Source organism: Perognathus longimembris, chromosome 8 (assembly GCF_023159225.1).
Source record: "Perognathus longimembris pacificus isolate PPM17 chromosome 8, ASM2315922v1, whole genome shotgun sequence".
Lineage (NCBI taxonomy): Eukaryota > Metazoa > Chordata > Mammalia > Rodentia > Heteromyidae > Perognathus > Perognathus longimembris.
In genome coordinates, this window is record NC_063168.1 from 56042974 (window position 1) to 56067166 (window position 24193).

A 24193-nucleotide genomic window follows, 5' to 3' on the forward strand; every position below is an offset into this window, starting at 1 on the left:
TCAATGAATGACCTCTCTCACCTCTAGGCTTTTCAGCACTGGGGGGAAAAGTCCCTCCACACAGCAAGAGGCTCCAAGATGGCTGCAAGAAGTTACTCAGACTCTGCCTCCTCACTTCAATATGACCTGAGTTTGCAAAGAGAAGGCAGTACTTTAGCTTATCTTCAGACAGTTTCTGGTGTGATATGAGTTTTACATTTACATAGAGAACTGGAGGCAAGTGTAGTGTGTATGCAGAATGATTAAATCACCCTGGTAAAGTGTGGCCAGGCTGATCATAATGAAGAAATTTTCATTGTGTCTTCATTTTGGACAGAATTCTGGAGATCTGATCACATTCTTCACTGGTCAGGGTAAATAAATTATCAATGCCAGTAGTTTCAGTCCCTTGTCATTCAAGATGCTATCGATCTATCTCGTCCTTCCCAGATTCCAAGGTGATGGCAAAGTGACCACAGAAAGAACGGCTTAGAGCAGAAGTACAGAGCAAATGGGGGCCTGGTTCCCAAGCTTTTCCCCTGCTTTTAGTTAATTCACGGGCCTAACAAAAGCAGCTGTTAGGTAGGTAGGTCCCTATTACAGTTCTAGGTGTAGTAGTTTAGCTTATCACCTTTGGGCTAGAGTTTGATAAGCCCTTATTTCATCCAAATTAGCCCAATATCCATTTGGTTGACTGTGTTCCTAATTCACAGGTTGACAGACAGGAATGCTAAGCCTCCCTGGAAAAGAAACAGTCAAGTTTGGAACTTTTATACTAAACGACCTGCATCCCTCTCAGCACTCCCTCCCCCTTTCCTCCCTTCTCACTCTCTCCTTATCATCCTCTCCCCATCTCTCACTGTATGTCTCCTTCTCAGTTCAAACCCTAAACTTTGTTCTTAAACTTCGCAACATTGTCTAGAAGTTGCCAGGGCTCAGAAAAAATACACCAACAAAGACTGAAATATTGCTTGAAAAACAGAACTCTTTACTAATGTATCTGAAAGTAAGACTCATTATAAGCACGAACATTTATGAAATGAAGAGGGATTTTTATTTATTGGGATACACAAAGGTGAATTTCACTAGCAGCAGGAACAAATAAAGTGATGGTTTCTTATTTTCTCTCTGTTGGAGGGCTATTCTGAAGGCAAATTCATTAAAAATAGAAAATGTAGCTATTCTTCACAGGGTGATCATTTATTTGAGAAGGAAATGTTTCATTTTAGGTACCTGTTCAAATCACCTTAGAAACTATTCTACCACAAACAGGTATGTCCAAGTTTATAACAACCTCATAGCCATTATAAATATTACCTGCTAGTAAGACACAGTGGAATATGCCTTTAGTACCCAGCTCCTCAGCAAAATGAGGCAAAAGATTGCTTGAATCCAAGGGTATGAGGTCAACCTGAGCAACATGGAGAATCATGTCTCCAAAAACAAAACAAAACAAAGCCAGGGAATGGTGGCTCACACCTACAATCCTAGCTATACTCAGATCTGAGGACTGCAATTCAAAGCCAGGGCAGGCAGTAAAGCCCATGAGACTCTTACCTTCATTTACCCACCAAAAAGCTTGAAGGGGAGCTCTGGCTTCAGTAAAATGCTAGTGACAGAGCCTAGACCTTGAGTTCAAGCTCCAGTACTGGAACAACAAAACAAAAAGCCAGTCCCAGGACTGGCTTACTTTGCCTCTTCATGTAATGCCTCCTTCCTAACTAACCTCCTTTCTCTGCCCTTCACTCTTCTCACATTGGGATTGGGACACGTGGAACCTTTGCAGTTGGGGCCTGGGGCCTAAAACTCTGGTGCCATGATTGCTAGCTTTGAAATGTACTTCCCATGTCTGATTTCCAGAACTGTGCAATCGCTTGTATTGTCTTTGGCCTCTAAATCTGTTCCAGCACAAATAAGAAACTACTAAAGACCAGTCCTTCTAACAAGTGGATAGCAGGAAGGTTTTGGGTTTTTTTTCACTATTATTATTTGTTTATATATGTTTTGTCTTCTTTGAGATAAGAGTCTCACTATTAGCCCAGGCTGGCTTGGAATTTGGGGGCCAGAGGGTGGGGAGGGGCTTTCCCTTTGTGCAGGGGATACATGTGAGCACCTACCTCCAGTTCTGGTTTAGGAAGTTGGTTTTTACTGATTTTGTTGCTGCTGTTGTTTTTGTTGTACTGGGGCTTGAACTCAGGGTCTCACTACTTGAGAAGCAGGTGCTCTGCCACCTGAGCCAAACCTTTAATCCATCCAGGAAGGTTTGTCATTCACACTACTTTAGTGGAAGAATCTAGAATCAAAAGTCCATCAATAATAAAAGGCCATGTGCTGGCACATCCCAAGAAAACTTTCCACAAGAAATTACCCAGCCTCTAGAAGACCACCTTCAAAATCAGAAGTTCATCATCTCTCAAACGTACCTCATCCTTTTGGAAGAATCCAATCGTTCCTTCTTGTGCTGATCTACAGCAAAAATCAAGAGCTCCCTAAGTCCCAGATCATCATTTCTTTCATCAAACTTGATTTGGTTGGGGCCTTTGGTTCACCAGGTAACAATATAAACTCAAATAATTTCTAAATAAAAAGACTCCTTCTAGTGGATTCAATAGAAATGACTATATTTTTAAAGGTAATATATTTCACAAACAAACCAACAACTGTATCTTTGAAGGAAAACATCCAACTGAACCAGGCCAGCTTGCCTCCCCATACCCGCAATCTTTGGGAACCGCAAAGGAGACACACAGGAGAGGGTCTTAGGTCTTGCCATAATGCAGACCAACCCTCCTACAAGCCCCCATCTTGAGGCTACCACCCAGATAAGGGCCCTTGTTTGTTTCAAACAAACCAATCACTGTGTGACAAATTGCCCAAAGGGAGAAAAAAATGGTTGGGAGACAGGTTGACTGTCAACCTGTGAATTAGGAACACAGTCAACCAAATGGATATTGGGCTAATTTGGATGAAATAAGGGCTTATCAAACTCTAGCCCAAAGGTGATAAAATAGCTGGTCCCTAACCACAAGATGGACAACCAGTTTCTGGGTCTTGTTGCTCACCCCTGAGTAGCCTTTACTTCCACTTTACTAAATAACTCTTTAGAACTATGCTCATCAACCATACTGGAAAGCAAGAATCTACCACTACACTACTGAAGAACCAGAAACCATCATGCTCATGTACCATCTTGACAGTTAATTATTTTGTGTTAGGAACATACTATACAAATGTTCTACCACTGAGGTACATTCACAGGCCAAAACAAACAAACAAACAAACAAAAAACCTAGCACTTAAATACATTGTTTGTTTGGTTGGTTTATTTATAACTGTAGAAAAGGCTTAGAGAACTAAATAATAACATATATAAAAATCCCATATCAGAAATCCTCCATTTAAGCTAGCAATGTGCTTGAGAAAGAGATTGGTAAATTCACAGAAACTATCCCTCCTTCATCCCCAGTATTGTTACAATTTTCATGAAAAAGTGGGTCAAACTGTGAATACTGGTGTGGCTACAGTCCCACACACTTGAGAAGCTGAGTCAAAGGGATCTCCAAGTCTGAGGCCAGCCTGGGCAACATAGACTCCATGTCAATAAATGAATGAGTGAATGAATGAGTAAATAAAGGCAAGGAGAGGTGGTGGGAGAGAAAAAGTGAGTCAAGAATAAGACCTTAATTTTTTCAAATTTGATTTTGTTTGGTTAGCCCCAGCAACAACCCCATCATAAAATTTCACTTGCATTAAAGCTGGATGTGTCTGTAATGTCTGTAATCCTAGCTACTCAGAAGACTGAGATCTGAGCATCGCAGTTCAAAGCCAACCCAGGCAGAAAAGTCTATGAGACTCTGACCTCCAATTAACCACCAGAAAACTGGAAGTAGCACTGTGGCTGGAAGTGGTAGAGTGCTATCCTTGAGTGAAAAGGATCAGGGACAGTGCCCAGGCCCTTAGTTAAATCCCCATGACTAACAAGAAAGGGAGAAAGGAAGGAAGGAAGGGGAGGAAGGAGGGAGGGAGGAAGGCAAAGAAAAGAAGGAAAAGAAAGAAAAAATTCACTTGCATTAAAATAAGACAATTATATATGTTTTTTAAAGTAGGTAGCCGGTAAAGGGTTCTGAACACCACGCGGTATTCAGGCAGGAGAGAACGTTTATTACCGAACTGCTGGCCTGTGGCCAAGATGATCCATGGCCGGAGAGAAGGGAAAGAGAGAGAGAGAGCGACCCCCACCCAGCCCTGCCTTATATCTAGGGCAGGGGCAAGGGGTGTGGCCAGGTGGATTAGGAGGTGACCTCAGGGAAAGGGGAGGTAACTGCCTCCAGGTCTGCAGGTTACCCAGGTAACTGGGTGGAGACTTAACGAGGTGGGGGCATCTACATGGAGCCCTCAGGGAGAGGACCTAACAATATACAATAAATCCAAACTCATACAAGTTCAACTAGCTAATTTCTTCTCTTCACCTCCAATATATAACTCCTTAGTTTAAATATAAATAAATCAGATACACTTCAGTTTGAAAATTCAGTTCTTACTTGTGGGCCCTGAGAATTCTAACAGACCATTAAGGTGCTGAACCTTAGAATACTCACCTGTAAAATGCAAATGATATTTGCCAGCCTAATGAGGCCTGCATCATTGGGTGGGTCAAAGTGGATAGTAGGCAAATTAACAACTTTCTTCCACTCCACAGGATGCAGAACAAGGAATGTAAACCTATATCACCGAAGATTAGGAACATTTGTCCATTAAATGTGATTTTTTTAAAACTGCTAGATAAAATCTGGGTAGCAACACAAAAACTTTGAATTAAATGCCTACACAATATAATGTCATGCCAATTTATGGTTAAATATAATTTTCTAAATATGCCATCATTTTGAAAACATATCTCAATAAATTCCAAGCATATAATCAAGATATATATGTATGTGTGTATATATATTTGTATGTATGTATGTATGTATGTATGTATATGCCCTAGCCCACTGTGAGCTGAATGTTATGCCCTGGCCAACTTTGTCAAAAGCAATGCTATTGAAGCCAAATCCGTTTGTTCCCTGTGCAAACTTCATGGACTTAAGATACCTTCTATTCCAGAGAGTCAAACCCTGATACCGATAAGAAGTTCACCACCCCTATCTCCCTAAAATAAGACAGTGTCTAGATGAGCGCAAAAAGCCAGCTAGAGAATGCACTGGGAGGAATGATCTAACTTTGTTATTACATTGGTGCAAAGGAAAGCCTGCACCCCAGAAACTCAACTAAAGTCACACACACACACACACACACACACACACACACACACACACACACAGTTGCACGTGATTTGCATGTTCTTGGCACCTAGCCAATCATTGGGACATACAAGTGTTTCTGTTTTTGCATGACCCACAAGTGACGCCAGTAGGTGCCCGCAAGTCCGGAGTAGCCAGCCGCTCGCCCAATCTCGAGAGGGCGCAGATCCCGCGCCCCCAACTGACACCCCCGGGGGTCCAAGACCCACCCCCTACTAACTCCAGCCCCGCCCGCCTCGCTCGAGGCTGGGCGCATGCGCACACCCACCGCCAAGCGCGCTCCCACTGCGAGACACCCCCCGCCCAAGCCCAGCTGCCACGCAGCCTCCTCCTACCTTTCAATGGGCAGCCGGCTTCACTATGCAGTAGGGCGCATGCGCCCAACCGTGCGTCTCCGTCCGTCCTTCAGCCCGTGGGGCGGGGCGGAAGGCAGGACCAGGAAGCTCGCGCAGTCTGGGCACATGCGCAGTACGGAGACTGAGGCGCCAGCTGCCGACTTGGAAGTTCCGGGAGGAGAGCGCCTGCGCGGGTGTACGCGTTGCCGGCGGAGAGGGGAGCTTGGCGACTCGGAAATTTGAATAGCACAGTGGCATGGAGTGTGACCTCATGGAGACTGACATCTTGGAGTCGTTGGAAGACTTAGGGTAAGACTGTCCGGGGTACGCGACTCGCAAACCCCACAGTGCGGGCGCCCCGGGAACTCCTTCGCGCCTCGGTCGGCGGCACCTGCCTCTCCACGCCGCGCCCCGCGGCGCCCGCTCCGGGCTTTTCCCTGCTCGGCCTTGGGACCCCGGAACCCACTAGCCCACTGCCGGCCTCCCACCCCCGACACCCCCAGACCTGCCCGGTGCGCCTCCCCCCCCTCACCCCGGCCGAGTTCCCCGCACCGTCTGTCAGCCCTGCGTGTCATTGTCTGGGCTCTGGTCCCCACCACCCCCACTCCCCGCGCTGCTCCCCAGCCCTGCCCTGCCCCCACGGTGGGGGGCTGCCAAAGTTGACTCCCTGTCTTCCCATTTGTCCTCCAGATTGCCTCCCCTTGCCTTGAGACTCCACTCCTGCCCCACCCCACTTCTCTCGCTCTCTTTCCTCTCTCAAAAAAATTCTCCTTTGCTCAGTCATCTTTGCGTGCACCCAGGCTTCCCTCAGCCACATGTCTGGGCGAGGTCTCCCTTCCTCCAGCCAGCTCTGTAGTGCACCTAACCTGTCCCTGTCGCCCCGGGGAAACACTGGCAGTTCCCTCTGACTCCCGCACCGCCTGGTGGAGCCCCATTAACCCAGGGTCATCAGCAAACCACGGAGAACCTACATTTTGTTTTGCATTTTCTATCTCCTTCTCTGAACAGTTTCTCGCCCAGAATTCACCAGTGTCTAGAAGCTTGGAAACAGGGCTTCTTATCTCATGAGGTCACCCATATCCGTACACTCTAGTAAACCTGAGAACTTGGAACCTCTTGGTCTAATTGTAGTTCTGGAAACCAATTATATGAGTATTTGCCTACAGGTCACCATGCCAAGAAAAAAAGGAAAAGTACAGATTTGGCTAGCTGTATTCCTGACGATTCCTTTATCAGAACTTCCCCATAGGCTTTTTCCAGGACTTGGTAACCTGTAGGAGAAGAAGCCTTTTGTAATTACAGTGGAATTGCATCGACTGACCTTAGAAATTTAAGTAACTAGAAGTTTCAGCTTTCTTTTTTTTTTTTAAAGAAAGTAGTGCTTACCTTTTCTTTTTCTGTTAAAATAAATTACATTGTTCTTTGGAACTTGTTCTGTATGTTGGTGAATGTTCCAGACAGGGAGGGAGCTTACCCCTTTAGAACAAAGTAAACGTCACACTGTGCAGTATACCCTCTGTTTTGGTGGACATCTCACCTAATGATCCACTTAACTTGTGAGGCCGGTCATTAAGTGAATATTTGTGGGGGACACTCGCTTTGTGAGACTGTTAAGCGTGGCTTTTAGGGTACAATGATGCCCTACAAAGTTCTCATGGTAACTGGGAGACTATGCTGTGAGGAATACTGAGGACAATGTGTGTACTAGGAAGGGAAATGAAGTCCTGTAAACTTCGGATAAGTAAATCAAAGGTCAGTGCTGCAAGAGTACAGTATGGAATATCATAGTTCCATATGGATGAACGTCATATGACCTGTGGTCCTTGATGCACTTTCTGTCTCTGACTTGTCATTTTAGTAATCGCTCCATGTCAAACAAAGGAATAATCTAAATGGTAAACACAAGGAGAAAGTTCTAGGCCTGTTTTGATTCCATTGTCTAATAACACAGCTTTTTTTTTTCATCTAGAAAGTAGACTGTAATGTCATTTATTTTGTGTAAGATTTTTTCATTTTATTTCATACACTAGCAATTTAAACACATTTTAAAGTGATCAAGAATTGTTTCTTCAGCATACCTATACTTCTCAACATCACTTTAAGTATATTTAATCCATCTCTCTAATAGTGTTTCCTTTAATCAATATTCCACTTGAAAGAAAATAGTCTGAGGGCTGAGATGTAGCCTAGCAAGTGCAAAGTCCTAGGTTCCAACCCTAGTACCAAAAAAGGAAAAAAAAAAAAAAGATTGAAAACTAGTTTTAGAAAAAAAAAAGAATAGTCTGATCAACAGATACTTTAAAATTACTTTAAAAGGAAAAAAAAAAGGTTGAGATCTTGCTAGTTTTTGCCCAGGCTGGCCTCAAATTTGAGATCCTCTGCCTTAGCCTCTCATGCCATCATACCCAAACTCTCAAATTCCAAAATTTAGATGATAGTTCATTTTTACTGTTGCAAATGTTTATACACATTTTCTGATTTTTTTTGTAAGTACATTGGAATTACTTAAAGAATTAGTGTACAGATGTACCAGTTCATCAACTGACCAATAAATACTAAGTCTTGATATTTCTCTGGTGTATGTCTTGCTAGTATAACTGTCTTAAAATATATTAAAAAAAGAAATAAATGATTGATCAGAAAGTTGTTGTTTTTAAGGGAGTTGCTAAAAACCTAGCCTAAATTACCTCTCGAAAAAAATTCTAGAAAAGATAATTCAAGTTTTACTTAATTAGCTATGATTTGTTAATCTGGTTTTTAATGATTGACAGCAAGAAAATAAACCTTTGCACAATAAGCTTTCAGTAAAGAAGTGAACATTATTTGGTAATGTTTGTGATTATGTTAAGTATTCACACATGTACTTTGAAGGGCAGAAATGCAGTTCCCATTTGACTTATTTTGTTGTGGTTTGGGTTTTGAATTCATGTTTGTTCCTGACCTGGGGCTTGAACTCAGGGCCTGAGTGCTTGCTGTCTTTGAGCATTTTGCTCAAGGCTAACACTCTACTAATTGAGCCATGGTTCCACTTCTGCTTCTTGGTGATTAATTGGGAAACAAGAGCCTCACAAACGTTCCTGTCTGGGCTTGATTCAAACAGCAATCCTCAGAGCTCAACCTCCTGAGTAGCTAGGATTGCAGGTGTGAGCTACCAGCACCTGGCTTGTTTCTGTTGTTGAGATGAGGTCTTGCTATGCAGCCCAAGCTGGCCTAAAACTATCTGTAGACCAGGAGATCCTCCTGCCTCTTTTGCTCAAGAGCTGGCTGGGATTTACATGCCCGGTTTGTTTTGTTTCCATTGAGACATTCTCAATATGGCTAACTGTGAGCTGTGGTTCCTGCCTCAGTCTCCCTAATCCTGGGAGTATAGGCATGCAGCACCACAGCTGCCAGCTTGACTCACTTGTCTAATGACTCAGTACACTTCTAAGTTTTGTTTATACTTGCAAGTTTAGAAATTGCCCATTATACTTATTAATTTATTACTTAATTATATATAACCTATAGATATGCTACAATAGGTGTGCTTTTTATATTCTAACTTTAATTTCTTATTTGCCAGTTACAAAGGCCCATTGTTGGATGATGGCGCACTGTCTCAGGCAGTCTCTGCTGGAGCCAGTTCCCCTGAGTTTACCAAACTCTGTGCTTGGCTGGTGTCTGAATTAAGAGTACTCTGTAAACTAGAAGAAAATGTTCAAGCGACTAACAGTAAGTACACACTTTTACTTTTATTTTTAAAATAATTGTCAATATTGTCAATTGTACATGATTAGTACTAAAGCTACAATTTTTAATCTTTCTGTAATTGTAAAGAGAAATCTTATTAAAGTGCCAAGATAACTTTTTTCCTTCATTGTTTTTAGAGATAAGGTGATTCCAGAGTTTAGAAACAAAAATGGGCTTGTAACTATGAAAAAATTTTTGAAGCTGAAAAAAATGAAGTACAGAAAAATGAGAGAGTACTAGTATAGAACATATGTTGTTTTTATGATTTGCTTTTTTGTTGTTTTTTTTAAACCAGGCTTTCATTATGTAGCCCCCAAAAGCCTAGAACTCATGATCCTTTGGCCTCAATTTCCCAGGTGTTAGAATTACAAATGTGCAACTCCATACTTGGCTAAACATTCTATTCTGCAAAACATGGATTGTGAGATCCTAGATTGGTAGCTGGAACTGGAAATTGGAACTTTTTTCTTCTAGAAGTCCAGAAGCTTTGTATAGCAAAAAAAAATAAAATAACTAAATGTGTTGTAGTTCTGCTCGGCTTGGGAAGAATGACTGCTTTGTTAAGACAATTGTTTTAATCACAGGAATGTATTATTAGATAGCATTACAACCCATCCAGCACCCTCTGATTCATGGGAGTGAGAGCTTTTTCATATTTGCCAATTTTAACACATTAGCACTATTTCATCAACTGCAGAAGAAACAAATGCTTGGAACTTGATACTCTACTCTCTTAGTCCCCTCCTGCCCTGGGTAATGCTCTAACAGGAGACAAACAAAAAGCCCATCTGTTAACCTACCCTGAGGGAAAACTGTACACGTAATTCTTTTTTTACCACGTAATCTCATTTTGAGAGCTCACACTGTTGCTTGTTAGTATATATATTGTATACATGTTTGTTGTATCCAATTATAGTGTAGGTGTGTGTTCTAGGGGTATGTGTGTATGTATGTATGTATGTCTGTATGTATGTATGTACTAGAGATTGAAGTCTTCATGCATACTAAGCAAGTACTCTGCCACTGGGCTACACTGTAGCCCAACTCTTTTAATTCTGGTTACCTTTAAAAAAAAACTAATTTTATAATAATGATACAGAGCTTCAATTCATTGAATATGCCCTATGTTTTAAGAAATATGCAGGTGTTAACTCAAGTTAAACTTCTGGGCAATCCTATGAAATGGGTTTTATTATTCATACACTGAATGGCACAAAGCTATAACACTGCCTGAGGTCAATCCCAGAAGTCAAGTTCAGGGGCCTGTGTTTTAACCACTATGCTGTACTGCCTCCAGACATAACATGTCAGAAACTGTAGAAACCTTTGAAAACACCTATACAGGGTGACTGCTTTTAACTGGCAGTCTTTTTGTTCAAGTGAAACAGAGAAACCAATACATAAAACAGTGGAGAGGAGTACCTTTACCACAACTCTCCTCCTCATCCAGCTGGGAAACTTCAGGCTTCATAGAACACAGTTGACAAAACACTGGCAATGCTACACAGCATTACTTCCTGTTGTACTCTTCGTGTCCCCATCTGCCTCTGACCGAGCTCTGTGGAAACCTTTACAGACCTCAGACTAGGAATGCAGTCCTGATCCACAGATAAGTGAGTGGAGTTGAGACGTAAAAGTGACTCTTAATTTCTATCTTCTCTGGCACTGAATAGAAAAAAAAAGAAAACAGTAAGGGAGAAAGCGTTTTCCCCTTTGGCTCACCTAGTGAATTGTCTGCTCTTTTACATGTTACAGAAATTTAGAGCAAGAAGTCATGAGTGTTGCTTTCAAATTTAAATGTGGGTGTTAGGTGCCAGTAAAACAGGAGAGAAGTGCAGGAATCCTCTGAGGTTCACAGGGCAAGGAAAGCAATGAGAACCAGAATAAGAAGGAAAGATGGGAGCAAGACCACTGGGCTTTGACAGATGAGTGGGATTCATTGGAGGAGAAGAGTGGAGTGGGCCTACAGAAACTACCATATTTACATACAGTGAAACACCAACAGGAAATGAGCAGAGTAATTCAATTCAATGAAATGCTTATTTTAATTCTTCAAAGGTCCAAGTGAAGCTGAAGAATTCCAGCTTGAGGTGAGTGGGCTCCTAGGGGAGATGAACTGCCCATATCTGTCACTGACATCTGGGGATGTGACCAAGCGCCTGCTCGTGCAGAAGAACTGCCTCCTTTTGCTCAGTAAGTTCACGGCTCCTACAGTGCAGCTGTTATTGTCCTGTTTATGTTTTTCATGACTACTAAGCAAGTTGTTCTTATATCTTGTCCCATTATGACTTTAACTCAAGTACTCCTAATTTGAAAGAGCGGTTTCTCAGCTGTCCACTTCAGGAGCTGCTGGCGGGTGTGTGTACCAGTAGCACCAGTGTTTTTATGGTTGCTGCTCTTACCACTTAACCTTCCGTGGCGGTCACACTGGTGTGCCTCACCTGATGAGATTTGTGGTGGAGTGTGTGAGCACTAAACTTGGAAATCCTAGACCAGAAGCACACTTTTAAATAGATGGGGAAGGTAGAAGTCATGATGTTTGTAATAATTATAAGTGTATATAATAACTACAATTCTTTGATTTGTACTTTCTTTGAGGACAGTAAGCACTCATTAGTTAATGAGTAAAGTAACTATTTACAGTGTTTTTTTGTACTGCTATTTCTTTGTGGTTTGGTAAATTGTAGACTTTCCCTTTTTAAATAGTCTACAATAGTACTTGGATAGTTGCTCTTCTACTGGTCTTTCTAGGAAATTTTTATGGAAAATTCTTTCCTTCATGTTTTTTATACACTAATAAACTGTCTCTTCACCCTCAAAAACAGTAAGTAGGCTGACAGATTTTATTGCTTTGTATAAGCTTTGCAAAAATACAACCAGTAGCTTTCTGAAACACATTAAGCTTTGAGTAACTGAATTTAAGTTTGCCTTATAACAAACATATTTCAGAGGGCTTTTAACAAGCATTTTTGTCTTTATACCTATAATGTTCTCTGAAAAGGGATAAATTCTAATTTTAAAGGTTATGTTGTTTAGAAAGAAAAAGAGGCATAGCCATTATTCCTAGACATTAAATGACTCCCACTTTTTCCGCCTTTGGGATTCCCCCTTGTGGGATGATCTTAAGGGAGAGGTGTGCATGCAGGGTTTGGGTTTGCTGTGGGCGAGATGCCACGTAGTGTTCCTGCACGGCCGTTCTGCATCCTTCAGCCTGTACAGCTCAATAACTGGCCCCACTGTGGTGTTAGCTGGCTCTTCCTCTATCGCATTATCCTTAGCCATGACATTTGCCGCTTTGAAGGTTACCAACATAAGAGATAACAGCTGCAGTGGAGTGCTTGATAATGACCCTGAATTGCTAATTCTTCCAAAGGGCTCCAAGTGCAGTGCTGTTAGCACTAATGTTCATAAAATTCACTTTGAATATAAATCTCTATAAAATGGTTTTCACTCTTTTCCTCTTAAGTAGATTAAACTGAAATTAGTTTACACTCAGGGTTATGATAGACTTAGCTAGCACCTCAGAAACCTTTTGAGGGAGACAACCATTTCCTTCTCAACTAAATAGTTAAGTCACCTAAAAGTCACTAACCCAACTAAAGGTCAAGCTTCTAAATTGTTCATCCCACTGTTTCCTTCTTCTTTTATCTGTGCCTCTGCAGATTACCTTCTTCCTGTAACCGTCCTCTTGTTTGATTCTAGCATGTCACTGCTCTGTGTTGAGGATGGCTTATCTTTCCAAGTACCAGTCACATCTTGATGCTATAATTCCATTTCTTTCAGCACTGTTGCCTCACTGATTTGAATCTGTTTTTCTCCTAATTCCCTTATTTACTTTGACATTGTTTTGCATCATTTGAATCTTTTAGCGCATTATATATAGGAAAAAGGGAATAAATAAACCTCATTAGAATTGTTAGTAAAGCAGAATATCTTTGAATGATAGTCACTTACATATTAGGTTTAAGGGCAGTTCTGGCGGTTTGTTGGTCTTTTATGATCCTCAGATTATTTCTCATAGGTAAGTTAAGATTTGAGTTCCTAATAGAGGAAGAGCTGTCATCGTTTTTTGGAGGGGGGCATATCTTTATTCTTAATAACATTGTCTGTAAAGATAATCTTTTATTAATAGTATTTCTAGTACCTTTCCAGTGCTTTGAACAGAATTAAAGTTTTGTTCATGATTACATTGGTGAATTCATTTTGTGATTGCCTGTGTTAACCCACGTTTCAAGAACCAGTTTGTTAAATCATATAGTATATGATTTTCTAGAACAAGGGTTGGCACACTTTTTCCTTAAGGGCCAGATAGTAAATGTTTTGGGCTGAGCAGGCCAGTAGGTGTCGATGACAGTACACAGTTCTGCTGTTGTAGCAGGAAAGCAGCCCCAACAGTGACAGTGTGAAGCAAGCAAGTGTGGCATGGCACAGAGAAACTGCAGCAGCAGTTTTCATATCTGTGGAGCTTTGCTATTTTAACACCTTTGTACAGTTTGCTGTATGGAACATGTTATGATTTTATTTAGAATTTTTGCAGAATTTTAGTTGTGTTTATTGTTTTAGAAACATGAGTTGGTTGCTTATTTACCAAAATTATGACCCACATGCACCTTGGCCTGGAGGTGGTAGTATGTGAGTAAAGTCAATCATGCTTGTATTTCTAATAGGATTTAGGGGTCCGGAAAAATGTCTTTTGTTTTTCCCCCCCAAACTCAGTGATTATTCATTGTATAATAAGGATTGAAATGTCCTTGGAAAGGACTAAGGAATGGGGTTGGAAACCTAGACTTTGTAGTGAATTCCTGAAGCACTGTGGCCGCCACTGTTTCTGTCTGAACCCAACACTCCTGATGGATGCAAGGGTGGCTCTGCAAAGATATAGTTTGAAAGTTCTGTGGTTTTAGAAGAACAAGAGTGGAAAGACTGGCGGGAGAAGGCCATAGGCCATTGGAGACATGGGAAAGGACCTTATAGCCCTTCTTCCCACGTCTCCTGTAAGTTAAAATGAAGAAGCATTTCATCCCAGTTCTAACGGGGCAGCAGAGGACAAGGGATTTTATCACCACTGGTGCTCACAGGTAGTGAAACATTCACTAAAATCTGGCCTGTTTATTTATTATTTTGACCAGATGCCAACCCCTGTTCTGGAGGTTCCTTAATAGTAGAAGACAACAATCCAAATCTTTAGATAAGTGATCTACCTCGATCTTGGTTTCAAAGAATTGCTTGTTTTTAAATTAACCTTTAAATAGTATATATTGGTTAAATACCTGAATTACATAACCATTTTATATGTTATGTCATTTGCAGGTAAAAATGGTTTTTCTTTCTTGTTTTTATCCATTCTTGCAGCTTTAAAAGTTACATATCCTTAGGTCTATAGAGTTGTGACTCCAGACTTATGACTATTAACTATAGCTGTATCTCATTTTGAAATCTTATTTTGTTTACTTCAGCATACCTCATCTCAGAACTAGAAGCTGCCAGAATGCTCTGTGTGAATGCTCCTCCAAAAAAAGCTCAAGAAGGAGGCGGTAGTGAGGTCTTTCAAGAGTTGAAAGGCATTTGTATTGCTCTAGGAATGTCCAAACCTCCAGCCAGTATAACTATGTTCCAATTCTTCAGCGGGATTGAAAAAAAAGTAAGACCTTTAGTACCAGATTGTAGTGTATTAAAGGCATAGTCCTACGTTTGTTTGAAATGAAACATTAAGTTTATTTCTCTTAATGGGAATCAAATGTGCATATTAATAAGTAATTGTTAACGAAATGAGTTTTGGGTTTAAAATTCTAGATGGATACCTTAAAGACAAATTAGTGTCTTAGTGTTTTTAAAAACATACCATCATTCTTCTTTTTCAAAAAGACAACAGTTTGGCTTAAAAGCTGAAGTAAGGTAGACATCTAAAAAGAATTATGATTTAAGTCCTTAATATATCCTTGGACTTTGATGAAATTAATTTTTCCAGTCTTCATCATTGAATTAATGATAACATTCTCTCTGCTGACAGTAGAAATGGATGGTAATCGTTCTGCTTTTGTCCAGTCACTGGGTCTGTAAGTTCCAATTGGTAACTGGATTTACTCAGTGCTAACATAATCTAGCATGTGAAAATAAATTTGAATTGTGTTTGTGCCACATATCACCAACGGTTAAGATATTTTAATGTAACTGGTTAGGAACAAGTGATTCTAAACAAAATAAAAATAAACAAGGAAAAGGGAACAGTACTTCCGAATTCTATGTGCTTATCTGCTAGATTCTAAGAATCAGTACAGTTGCAAGGGGGGCAGAACGGCACCAGGATGCACAGATTTGGTGAACGCTACAGGGACACAGCATTATATCTGTAGTCCATAATCTTCTGTGTGTTCATTCATCCATTCAGCAAATGCCCATTGAGTGCCCAGTGTTGTCAGGCACTGCGCTAGGTCCAGTGGAGGATTCATGCTTCTGTAGGCACGTGAGGAGTGGGACAAGTGAGTGTCTATCTCGTGGGTCTTTACATTCACGTTTCAAAACACCCCTCCGCCTTTGCCTCTGTCAGGAGTCTCCTTTTGATGGCAAGATATGATGGGAATTGGGAAGAGGAGGAAGATAATGTTTACTTTTACATTGTTTTATTCATTTGCTTATGTTTTTGTGTCAGTTAAAGGAAACATTAGCGAAAGTTCCACCTAATCATGTGGGAAAGCCTTTACTGAAGAAGCCAATGGGACCAGCCCACTGGGTGAGTAGTTGTTTCTTCAGAAAACTTGGTGAGGAACCATCCATCTGTCAATTTTCTGGGTTTCTTAATGTCAGTGCTAATGGTTTGTTTTTTTTAATTGTATTTTTTAACACAGTTTTCTACACAGCTTGGGAATCATTTCTGTGAATCTTAAAACTTAGTGCACAGTAATTCTATCTATATACAATTAGAAGCATTTATTTTTTAATATGTGACTATTTCACAAGGGGTTTAAAATAAATTGAAGTTTATTTTGAGGCATGTTCTCAATAGTCAAATGAGCACAAGCCTCATTGGGCTAAAAACTAACTTCACCTAGTGAATTATAGGAAAGCTAAACAAAAATTTGGTTCTTTACAAATTGTTCATTATGTTTTGAGCTTAACTTTTTTGCCTGTTATTTCAGTAGCTATTAATATATTATGAAGTGTAAATAAATACACACACACATATTTCCAATTGGAAAGGATTATGTGTAATACTAGGGATTCTATTCTGAAAGAAAAGACAGAGTTTCTTCCATTTAAGAGCATGGGAGCAAGTCAGTTTAAATTCTAATTAGTCTTTTAATTTTGCTTTAGGAAAAGATAGAAGCAATCAACCAAATCATAGCCAATGAATATGAAGTCCGGAGAAAGCTGCTAATAAAACGCTTGGATGTCACTGTACAGTCCTTTGGCTGGTCTGACAGAGCTAAGGTACACATTAAAGAATTGTTTACATATATGATTCCTAAATGTCAAAAGGGAATAATCTGCCCAGTCTCATCTTTACTCCTTGCATTGGCAGCAGTACGTGGATGAGACATTTGTTGACTAGATAGGAACATTGTTGGATATGTAACTTTTCCTACCATCTAGCACCTAATAAATGGCATTGTCAGTTCTCTTAACTTATTTAAATATGGGTGTTTCTTATGTCATTTTGAAAACTGATATGTCTTTGAAAACTTTTTTTTCTAGAGTCAGACAGAAAAGCTAGCAAAGGTTTACCAGCCAAAGCGCTCAGCACTAGCTCCTAAAAGCACTGTTTCTGTTGCCCATCTGCTGGCTGCAAGACAAGACTTGTCAAAGATTTTAAGGACAAGCAGTGGTTCCATAAGAGAAAAGACTGCCTGTGCCATCAATAAGGTGATTATGGTGCTTTAATTTTCTTTCCAACACATTCATCTCTGTTTATAAAGTGAGATGCTTTTAAAGTATTTTTTTCCTTATTCCATAGGTGTTGATGGGCAGGGTGCCTGACAGAGGTGGTAGACCCAATGAAATTGAACCTCCACCCCCAGAGATGCCACCATGGCAGAAAAGGCAAGACGGCCCCCAGCATCAAGCAGGAGGCCGAGGAGGAGGGAGAGGTGGTTATGAACATTCCTCATATGGAGGACGAGGAGGTCATGAACAAGGAGGAGGGAGAGGTGGACGTGGTGGCTTTGACCACGGTGGCCGAGGGGGAGGAAGAGGAAGTAAACACCAAGGAGGCTGGACAGATGGAGGGAGTGGAGGAGGTAACTACCAAGATGGTGGTTATCGAGATTCAGGTTTCCAGGCTGGTGGCTACCATGGTGGCCACAGCAGTGGCTATCAAGGTGGAGGCGGTGGTTATGGGGGCTTCCAGACATCTTCGTACACAGGAAGCGGATACCAGGGTGGTGGATACCAGCAGGACAATAGATACCAAGATGGTGGGCACCACAGTGATCGAGGCGGTGGTCGTGGTGGGAGAGGTGGTCGGGGAGGCCGAGGTGGACGTGGAGGCCAGGGAGGAGGGTGGGGAGGCAGAGGGAGCCAGACATACCACCAAGGGGGGCAGTTTGAGCAGCACTTCCAGCATGGAGGCTACCAGTACAGTCATTCTGGTTTTGGGCAGGGAAGACACTATACTAGTTGAGGCTACAGCACCTTACTTTTTGCTAGAGCTCAAGTAATAGAAACTTAGTTTCAGAGTCCTGGATCCAGCATCCCATTTGATTTCACGTGAGGCCACAGGTGGCAGGCAGATTCCTACTTGCCATAAGCATTTGTGGGTCTTTATTCAATTCTGTTGTTTGCTTTTTTTTTTTTTAAGATTTAATTAATGCTGTTTATTTGAAAACCACGTCTCTCCTTTCTATGAAAACAATTTTTTAAAGGTTATTAAAATTGCCTTTAATTGACCAGTAGAGTAATTCCACAGTCAGAACATGCTGCATACTCTTGAAGAAATTACTTGAGTAAAGTAATTTCCATGTTTTCAATATGCAGTTTTGAAAATGAGGATTCACCTAGACTTTTTTCAGATTTACTACTAGGAACCTTCCTCATACTTAACAGTCCACTTCTATACGTTCTGCGTCAAGTGTTCTGATACCTGTTTTGTAAGCACAGTTCTGCCCCAGGTTGGCGATTTATTATTCCAAGAGGTTGTGCCACATTTGTTCCCTGGTAGACCCATTAGGTCCGTTCCTATTAAATGAGCTCCTCTGCAGATAGCACATTGAGTAGCCTTATTCTCTTGATGGAATAATGTACCATATGCTCAACTCTGACAACCTTGAGCATGGCCAAAATCCATAAAGACAATAAAAGCAAACCAAGTTGTGAACCTATAGGACATAGAGGCATTTAGTTAAGTGTAGCAACTCAAACTGACCTGCATCCTTACAAGTTCCTCCTTCAACCTTATTTTTACTTGAAGTCTGCTAGAAGAAATGGCAAACCAAAATTTGTTTTATGCACGAGTTAATACCACTGGCTCAGCAAATACAAGTTAGTTTGCTTTAGGCAGGACACTCTTTTTTTCTTTTGTAATGGAAGAAATGCACTACAAAGTAAGCTGGAGTTTTGCTTAGTGCAGGAGGCCCTTTATTATTGCTGCAGAAAACAAAAGCCTGGCTGAGTCCATGTTTCCCATTCTCCTTTACTGACATCTACCTGACAGGATGCTTCTTGCTGGGTTTTTGTATACTTAAACATTGTCAAGCTGTGAAAGAAAGATGGCGGGAGATGTGCTTTGTGTGAAAGGTGAGCAATAAAATATCTGTATGTTCTCTCTGGGTTGAGTTTTATTTTAGCTTTCAATAACTAAATTGTTCTGGATAGTAGTGTCAAGCTTATGAGCTAAGGCTCTTGTTCCCAAAGATTCTTCACTGTTTCCTTAAAACCTAATTTATAATGAAGAATGACCATTTCCAAATTTATCTTTTATAATTACCACGTGGCTGGAAAACCTCACTACTTCCCTCTGGCCACTGGGTGTAGCTGTTGCTACACATTGGGTAAAGATACCTAATGTCTTACCTTGTAGAGGAGTTTATTTCATTTCTCCATTATTACCACAAATGGAGGACATTTTTTGTTCAGAAAAAGTGAATTGAAGGTATAAATGTTTATTAAAGGGAAATTGTGTCTTCCTCCTAAATGAGTCTTTAGAAAAATCATGTGTTACCATTAAAAATATTCTACTTACCATTGAGATAAGGACATGTGATAGCCCAGTCCATCTTGGGAAGACGACATCCATCTTTGTTAATTTTACCTGTTTTATTTTTCAGCTAATATTTGCATTCTAAAATGTTCAAAATGTTTCATCATTAAAGTTTTACATTGTCTTAAACATTGCAAGAGCTGATCTCTTTATATTAAATAAGTTTGTTCAGTGTGTATAGGAGTTTGTTCTTAATAAAATGGGCATGGCTTCATATCCTGGGACAAGATTGTAATATGGAGGTCAGATCTGGCTAGCAAAAGAGGGCAGAAGCTGACCCTATCTCCACTGTCTCCTCAGCCCCCCCTGCTCAGAGGCCTGGGAAGATTCCCTCTCACTGTAAACAATAGTGCCCCTCCCCAATCAGTATGCCAGTTCTTGATAGGTGTGCCTGGATTTCCTACAGGAAGGGAAGCCCCATCCCCAGGTAATGGGAGTTCCTGAACCAAGAAACAGGGGTGGGCACTTGGCCTATAGGTTACTGAACCTGTCTGTTAAGTGCTTGAAACTAAGAGCTTCCTGTGACCCCTGACCGTATTTAGGGGCAGGCCAGCTCAGGTGCCATTATGCCATGCCACATGTTTGAGTCTTGTGTCTGTCGTCCCCATGGCGTCCCAATTCAGCTCTCCATTGGAGCTGAATTGGTTTGTTGGTACTTGGAAATCCTCCGGAAGTAAGTCTCTGTGCCACTGTCCTGTTCTGTGTTAACATGTTTTTCTGAAACCTGGGACCAGTTCATCCGGAACTTCCCCAATAAATTCATCTTTTTTAACTTGAGACTATCTCTGAGTGGTGAACTCTTGGAGGGATGGGGGATTGCCCCCTCCCTCAGACGCCATTACAGATCTCTTGAGACCTTAGAATCGATTCACTTTTAGTTTATATTTGCTTCCATCAGGTTTTTAACCTGTGACATGACACCTATAAACTCGTTTCATGCTTTTAAATAAAATTTTGATATTTTTTAATAATTACTAGATTGCTTTTTTCAGATATGAGCAAATTTGACGGCAAATATTGATTTCTCCACGATGGCTCTAAAGTCTACATCCTCGCTTTCTGCTTCAACCTACACATTTTTTTCTCAACATGAACCCCTAAAAGAATTCCTCATCAGTATAAATTCTGTAGAAATAAGGTATTTCAGACTACCCAACTTATTAAAGTTCTTGTATTTTCATGTAGAGATTTTTTTTCTTTTTATCTTAGACATGCTCTGTTTCTGAGATTGGGAGTCTTCTCTACATATCTTATTACCCAGTCTTGTTGCAAACTCTTCAGCTCTGGTGATTTCCCACCTAAGCCTCCTGAATAGTGGGAACTGTAGCAGCAGTCCAGGGATTTACTGGAGTAGGGTGTATGGATATTTCTTGAAGAAATAAGAGGAAATTTTGAAAAAGGAACTTTCTTAAATAAAGGATACTACCTATAAAGACATTGCATTATGTTAATGCATTGTTTCTGCTCACTATAGGAACTAAGCAATACCAGTATTCTCTTGAGAATTTTTAAATTGTACAACTTTTCATTTCTTGCTCTCGAACTTAACCAGTAGTCCAACTGTCAAAACTTAGACTTGTAACTGTGGGCAAATATTATTAAAATAATTTCACACTTCCCAACTACTAGGTTTGTATGTACTTAAATTATTTTTGGTTTTGACCCATAAACCTTCTTGATTCTTAGGTACTTGTCTCTTTATTTTTTTGTATTGGTACCAGGGCTTGAAATCTTGGCTTTTTCACTCATAGCTGGCACGTTTATCACTGAACTACAGCTCCACTTCTAGCTTTTTGCTGGTTGATTGGAGATAAGAGTCTCGAATTTATCTGCTGGGCTAGATTCAAACCATGATCCTCATATCTCAGCCCCCTGAGTAGTTTGGATTATAGACATGAGCCACTGGTGTCAGACTGTGTATATGTCCTTTTAAAGACAGATTTCAAAGGTGTGACTACTCGAGATCTTTATATATTTTCATGTTTGATTCATTTTTTTAAACAACCATTGTATTTACCTAGGTAGAAAATATACATCCATCATTGCTGTCCTGTGTTATTTTCCTGTTCTTGTTCTTTTTATTCCCCAGGAATGCTCCTTTCATTATTTTGTTCACTACATTTCCGCATTTGTGTATGTGAATGTATTCCTAGAGTTCAAATCATTGATGTACTTGAGATAGGCATGTATGTCAATGTTTGACCTTGATTTTCACCTTGCATACAGTCAGACCTGAGTAATTGTGGTTAATAAAGAAGTTGTATTAAATGTAGGTTGGCAAGATTGCCCACCAAATGTATGTGAAACCTGCTGTGAAAATTGAAAGTGAAATTTAACAAGTTCCCTAGGTATTTGGGGGAAGACTTGAGTGTGAGAAACTAAATGATGAGTATTTGTTGAATTATACTTTAAGAAGGGAAAGGACTGCATTTTGGTTTGAGGAAAACTTGAGTGTTGGGCTAGTTAGTAAGTTCATTGGTGTAGCATCTGCTTAGAGTGGATGAGGCTGCAGGTTCAATCCCCAGCACTTCAAGAAAACAGTGTGCCTGCTATATTCCTCAGTGGAAAATGGAAATGAGATGCAAAAATAAGTTAGAAAATAATGACCAGTGAATGCTAGGGTAGCATAGTGCTTAGGTATTGTGTGTTTGGGGTAGAAATTGGCCAGTATTGGAAAGGTTACATGGTCAGGAGAGGGGTCTACCTGCCTTCTTGAATAACATAGACCTATTTTATGTATAATAGCATATACCAGTTAAAAACAATGCAGTATGCCTGGCCTGGTGGCAAACTCCTTTAATCCCAACTACTTTGAAAGTAAAGCCAGGAAGACAATGAGTTTAAGCCCAACCTAAGAAAAGTTATCACCCTATCAAGTTGTAGGGAAACCACTCGGTTTAATTCCCAGTACTGCAAATCAAAAAAGAATGGCATGTTCCCAATTTGGAAACCAATTTATTGGCTAAACATTTAACAGGGAGAGAAAGGATTGAATTAAGTTCATGATTCCATTAGATCACCCAATGTGGAAATGTGGATTGGGGATGGAATAATCAAGGAATACTTATTGGGTGGATGATGGAGAAGGTAAGAGCACAACAAATAACAGCGGTTTCGAAGTCGAGTATTAGAATTGTTGTTTCTTGGAAATGTTAAGTTTCACCTAAGCCTAAAGTAATACAGTTTGGCCCAAAGAAGCGTCTATGTAGTGAACTACACCCTGGCTTGATGTACAAATAACTTAAAGAACAGTATACCATTGTTGCTAAGCAACTGTCAGCCCTTCCCAGGCCATCACTTAGCAAACCATGTTCATGTAAGGCATCTGTGCTCCACACCCAGTCCATTCGTTTCCCCTGTATGACTTTCTTCTCTCTGGCTATAAATAACAATGGGTGAGGGAGTGAGTTTATGAACCATTTGGTCTTCAGTGCCACTAAATTCTAGGGCTTTTTTCTTGCTCAAGTAAATTTAGCAGAAATATTAACGATTACTGATCTCAGTGTTCAAACAAGGCTTTGAGCAATACTGTGACACCCTTGTCACATACAAAGAGAATGAAGACAGGGTAGACCAGTAGACTTGCCCAGATACCTTCAGTTTATAACTAGGGATCTGGTTCATCTAGCTCCACTGAGTTCAGTAATTGATAAGCCCAGCTGCCACAGAAAACAAACTATAGCTGGGACATAGCCATTACATCTTAGGACCTTTTCAAGAGCAGATTCAGAATAAAGATAGGCCATCTCTGTGGAGTTTGAGAAAAAGAATGAGGGCAGAAAGTACAGACTAGCTCCAGAGTTTTACTGAGATAGGAAAGACAGTAAAATAGCAAATTAATGGCCAAAATGATAGACTGGAAAAAAAATCACTAAAAGCCAAGGAAAAAATTTCAAGAATGAAAAGTAATTCTAATCCCTATAAGACCCCAAAATTGTTCCAGGTTTGCAACAGTATGCCACTGTCTGGCTCTTCCACTGTTCTTTACTAGACATTTGCAAAAAAAAAAAAAGTTGAGGTTGAGGTAAATCCACTTTTCCTTGGGAAATGTATAAAAATGTTTTATCAGGTCCTCAGAACAGTTTCCAGCACTTACCAAGGCCTTAGCTATCTTTTTATGTAGTACTGGGGACTGAACCCAAGGCCTCTTACATGCTAGGCAAATATTCTACCACTGAGCTACATCACCAGCCATTGTAAATTGTAATGTTGCTTGAGCACTGTCTCAACACAAACCATATTATATGGTATAGAAGATGATCAATCACAGGTCAACTACATCTTAATGATACTTCATTCTGCCTAACCCTTAGTCGTCAGAAATTATAAATCTCAACCTAAAAGAATGAGCAAGGTTTATTTTCTAATCTTATTTATGATGGTGAAATGTAGTGAGTAGTTTTTGAATTTGGGTGCTTCTCATCACCAAGTTATGTAAGTGCTTACTAGAGCAGAATGGTAATAGGACACAAGCTTGCCCTTTAGGTACTTTAGCAAAATAAAATACTGAAGTGTGCGCTCATATTAATATAGAGAGCAATGGATAGATGCAACAAATACTTGCCTAACGATTAATTTACAGACTGCAGTTGATCTGGGTACAAACTCTGGTATACTAAGAATGTGACCATGAGCACATTTAACCTTACTTGTTA

At 40.4% G+C, this 24193-nt stretch overlaps 1 protein-coding gene across 1 annotated transcript; it reads left to right on the forward strand.

Moving 5' to 3' along the window:
* Positions 1-5767: 5767 nt before the first annotated feature.
* On the forward strand, positions 5768-19669 carry Fam98a (family with sequence similarity 98 member A). The gene is made up of 8 exons (XM_048353147.1): positions 5768-5926; positions 9180-9328; positions 11405-11539; positions 14803-14987; positions 15996-16076; positions 16658-16774; positions 17039-17206; positions 17298-19669. Exons 1-8 carry the CDS (start codon positions 5874-5876, stop codon positions 17961-17963), a joined length of 1554 nt encoding a protein of 517 aa, XP_048209104.1. The 5' UTR covers positions 5768-5873; the 3' UTR covers positions 17964-19669.
* The last annotated feature ends 4524 nt before the right edge of the window (positions 19670-24193 follow it).